The sequence below is a fragment of the Cebus imitator genome, unplaced genomic scaffold (assembly GCF_001604975.1).
Source record: "Cebus imitator isolate Cc_AM_T3 unplaced genomic scaffold, Cebus_imitator-1.0 Scaffold808, whole genome shotgun sequence".
Lineage (NCBI taxonomy): Eukaryota > Metazoa > Chordata > Mammalia > Primates > Cebidae > Cebus > Cebus imitator.
Genome location: NW_016108123.1, coordinates 136,133 through 141,060, shown reverse-complemented (window position 1 = coordinate 141,060; position 4,928 = coordinate 136,133). Strand labels below are relative to the sequence as shown.

Genomic DNA, 4,928 nt, shown 5'->3' with positions numbered 1-4,928 from the left:
TTTTATCCTAAAAAATACCCATGTTCTACTAATAGTGTATAACATTACTCACTACCAACGTATGAAACATGTATTGATCACAGTCTATACTTAATTTGCTCTAAACTTTTTGTTTGTTTTGAGACAGGGTCTTGGTCTGTCACCCAGGCTGAATACAGTCATCCCCTCATAGCTCCCTGCACCCTTAACCTCCTGGGTTCAAGCCCTCCTCTCCCCTAATCCTGCAGAGTACCTGGGACTCCAGTCGTGTGCTACCATGCCTCATTTTTATTATTATTATTATTATTATTATTATTATTATTATTTTTGTAGAGACAGGGCTCTGCCCTATTGCTCCCAGCTTTAAGCAAGCTAAACACCTCACTTCCCAAAGGGCAGGGATTACAGGATCAGTTAGATTGTGTTCCTCCACACTAAACAATGAAGCTGTATTTACAAAAATGCTCCCAATGAATCCTCTATCCAGACTTAATATATCCTAGAAATTATTATTTAATAAACAAATTCTGGATAAATGTGGATGATGAGAAATGAAAAAAGGAAAAATGGAATCATGGGACAGCTGCCTAGGATGATGACTAAGGCTCCTTTAAGAAAAAGATTGAAAATTATATTCATGGCAACAACGAAACATGTTAATAAAAGAAGCCTAACTTAGAAAGTCTTACCTTGTCCATCCTCTTTAAACACCAACTCTCTTTTTTCAGATTCATTCTCATTCTTACCCCTGCGCCTGTTTTTACCTCCTTTACCTAATTAATTTAAAAAGAAGATAAAAAATTAACAGTAAAAATCTACATATCAGACACATTCAACTATAAAACAAAAGACTTCTGAAGTTTGCTTTTGAAACCACTTGCAGGAAAATTGAAAATGTATCATTTAAACATATAACAAATGTGTTTAAATGTATTACATTACAAGTTAACATTACAGAATTAACAGGACTTGTGAGAGTTCTCTTTAAGTCTTTTAACAGGTATATATTTGGACATTTATTTGGATACTTCAGAGATAAAAATACATCTTATGTCAAACTGTATAAAAGAAAAATTTTATTACTCAAATAACTATTGTGAAGATTTTGTTCATGCTTTCCAAATAAAAACAGGACTCCATTCATTTTCTTCTATAGTATATTTTAACTCTACTTAATAATTAGTCCTGAATATCTTTTCATTTCAATAGCTGCAGACCTGGACCAACATTTTAACTGTTAAAGTATATTAATGATGTATCTTGATTTCTTCCAATGTTTCACTATTATTACACAATGCTGCACTGAATTATTAGTCTGCAAACAATGTTCATAAGATAAATGAACAAAAGTAGAATTTCTGAATTAAAGTTTACAAATTCACTTCCTTACTCTCTTAATCAACTATTTCAACTGCCATCATATTTCTTTCCATTTTTAAATTTTCTCGTATTGCTAGACATATCTAGAGTATTTCCTTGTAGGATTTTCTACTGAATTACCAAGGAATTGGGGTACTTTTCCATAACATTTTGTCCCCATTGCAGAATGTTAATCAAAATAGCAACTGTTTCCAAAAGGAGGGTTAAAGACTGCAAATTAAGTAATATTAACGGATCGATGGAAGATTTTGAATAAAAAAGATAACACTGCAAATAGAATAAAATATATACGCTTGATCACTGTAAAAGCCAGACATCTAATTCTTGACTGCATCCAATACCTCTGGGGCAGTTACAGTACTGTGTGTCACTATAAAACAAAGTGACTCATCTACAATCTGATCCATTCTGGGGACACACCAAAACTAAATTTCTAGAAAGGAAAACATATTCTGTATTTTGAGTCATTAATCTTGCCTGAACTTAGCTATGCAAGGACAAGGATCATACCCGCTTTGCTTACTGAGTTTTACACAAGTTTGGCAGCTTTTCAAATGACTAAATAATGATTAGTTCAAGTTCTAAAAGAATGGCAACTTTTAAATTGCATATAGCAATCTCAAAGGTGGACACACTTTATCTCTTCAGGAGTAGGTCACAGGCTGTCCTTTTCCTGTTGTAAGGATGGGTTTCTAAGATTTCTGAAGAAAACCAGCTGAATGAGTACAAAGAAAAAGTTATTCTATCTATGGCCCATGCTCATTTACATGTTTACTTGGATAAACCTCATCACAATATTAACAGGCATCTGGATTTTCAGATAAACAAAAAGAAACAAAAACCAAGAAAACCAAATGAGCAAGTTTTATTTCCACATTAGTAAGTCTAATAAAATTTAGGGGGTCTTCAGAAGTATCGTTCAACTAATAAGCCCAGCAGATAACACTGATTTTACATAATAATAAAAACATTCAATTCAGGATGGGGATTATCTCAAAAAAAAATTGGTGAGGGGTAGCAGAGGACTTTACGAATCTATGCTGTAATTCTTAGATATACTTCCTTTATGTGCCTCAGATACGATTAAAAAAAAAAAACTGTTTTCAATTTACCATAATTAACCAAACCCTTATCATTCTCCTTTTATTGTAATATCGTGTAACAGAATTCACAATCTTTTAAGAGAATGAGACTAGGCATGCACATATCACAATTAAAGTTGTTTAATATTCTTTTTAATCTTCTTTTCTAGGACCAAAAAATTCACACCTCCTACTTAAACAAATCAGATGCGTTTTGGAGACACTCCTCCTAATGAGAATTTTCTTAGGCATCATTCAGTTTAAAAGTTCTACCCTACAAGAACAAACCAAGCCTTACTATTTAAGGAATAGTGCCAGATACAGGTACAGTAACATCAACAAAGATTTACTGGACACATTGCAAGGGAGATACTGTGATCTTTAGAGTTGATAGCTTATTTAACAGAACTGTGAATCTCATCAACAGAAATAAAGGTGAGAACAAGATACCTACTGAAGTTGTTCGGTACTATCTGAGAAAATAGTTTACTTACAACTTATATGCAAGTGTAAGCTTGGTGTGAAAATTTAGCCGCAGAATGAAGGTAACGTTTATGTCTTTACTCCCACAATATTTATTTGATAAGGAAGTTGAAAACTTGCCTAAATATGTAACACTTCTTCTGCAAAAGAATGATCAACTGTCTTTAAAAAGCTGACGCAGAGTAAAACGCCAGAGATGAACCTAACCATGTTTCAAGGTTTCTTCACCGTTTAACACAAAAAAGGGAATAACCTTAACAATACTTTTAACTGTCCCGATAGTTTTTAAAATTAATAACTGCTTCAGGAAAGTAGTAAGGAAATTTATAGGAGCTATTCTTGAAGGCCAGGCCTTCCAGGTAAGGCCCCTCAACCGTCTCTTCCTATAAGCGGTAAGTCTGGCGTGAATCAGTATCAAAAGCCCACTATCTTCCGAAGAAGGCCTCACAAAAATGGCGGCTGTCCCACCCCAGTGTGACCAAACTGAGTATTCCCAGATGCTTTCCCTAACACAGAAGGGGCGCGGCGCCCAGTACCAGAGGGAAGAACGGTCACTGCGGCATGGAACAGAAGTCGAGATTAATGGCAGAGCAGGCCGAGGTACAGTCCCAGAGGCCTGCAGGATTACCTTTATTCTTGGGCATGGTGGCGTTGAGGGCCTCGTGCGACCACTTCCGAGTCCTTTTTGGCGGTTACTACTCCACAACAGGCCGAACTAAGACGTCTTAGACGGGTGCGCAGAAAAGACCGGCTATTGAGCTCTCTAACAGACTTAGGACGCGCACTTTGTGACGCCAGCAAAAGGCGACGGAGCTGATTATGATACTTTTCCCCTTTTCTCTATGTCGGAGGCGTGGCCAAATGACTGACACCAAGTAGATCACGTCAAGGTACGGAGAGTTCGGTTCACGAATAAACTCGGGGCGGGGCGGGGCCGGACTCAGCATGGAGAAGGCGGAGTCAAGGACACAATGAGCAGCGCCGTGGGGTCTACTGCTTTGTTAAAAAAACTGTCTTCCTGATCATGGTATCTCCCCGGCGAGACGGGTGGGTCACGAGGTCAAGAGATCCAGACCATCCTGGTCAACATGGTGAAACCCCGTCTCCACTAAAAATACAAAAAATTAGCTGGGCATGGTGGCGCGTGCCTGTAGTCCCAGCTACTCAGGAGGCGGAGGCAGGAGAATAGCTTGAACCCAGGAGGCGGAGATTGCAGTGAGCCGTCGCCCTCTGCCCTACCTCATGGGTGACAGCGAAAGACTCCGTCTCAAACAAACAAAAAGAGTCTTCCAGTTTCACAACTTACTGTGGCATTCAACACTAACCTAAATTTTAAACGGGCCCTTCCTCTTATAAAATGAGATTGGGGGACTGGTGAAGGACAAGGACCGCTATGTTCCGAATGATTATTACTTTCCTCCATCTTTTTTTTTTTTCTTGAGACTGAGTTTTGCTCTTTTTCCCCAGGCTGCAGTGCAGTGGCCAGATCTCGGCTCACTGCAACATCCTTCTTTTGGTTTCAAGCGATTCTCCTGCCTCAGCTTCCCGAGTAACTGGGATTACAGACGCTGGTCACTACGCCCTGCTAATTTTTGTGTATTTAGTAAACAAAATGGGTTTTCACCGTGTTGGCCAGGCTGGTCTCGAACTCCTGACCTCGTGATCCGCCTGGGCCTCCCAAAGTGCTGGGCTTATAGGCGTGAGCCACTGAACCCCTCCTACTTTTTTCTCTGTCTTCTCTATCTCACCATAAACCATATCAGTACAGACACCACATCTGTTGCCTAAGCCTCTGAATCTTGCTGTGTATCATGACTTAACCAAATGTCACAAATAGACTGGCTGTAGTGGTCAAATTATTTCAAGATAAATTCCATTGGGTTATGGTATTCCATCATTTAGTTAACTGTATTTGTTGTGCTACCATTATGTTTAGAATGTTAGCATCTGTGTTAAGATATATTGGCTTGTAGTTTCTTGTGAAGACTGGCTTTAGGATAAATA

The 4,928-nt window shown here is 38.5% G+C and overlaps 1 protein-coding gene across 1 annotated transcript in view; it reads right to left on the bottom strand.

The window, feature by feature from the left end:
- LOC108297513 (eukaryotic translation initiation factor 1A, Y-chromosomal) overlaps positions 1–3,710 on the bottom strand; it is a 15,778-nt gene extending 12,068 nt beyond the window's left edge. The window contains exons 1-2 of the mRNA XM_017520162.2: positions 3,553–3,710; positions 669–752 (exon numbers count right to left, since the gene is read on the bottom strand). Coding sequence (XP_017375651.1) covers positions 669–752; positions 3,553–3,568 — 100 coding nt within the window. The 5' untranslated portion in view covers positions 3,569–3,710. The remainder of the gene's footprint in view (positions 1–668; positions 753–3,552) is intronic.
- Between the last annotated feature and the right edge of the window lie 1,218 nt (positions 3,711–4,928).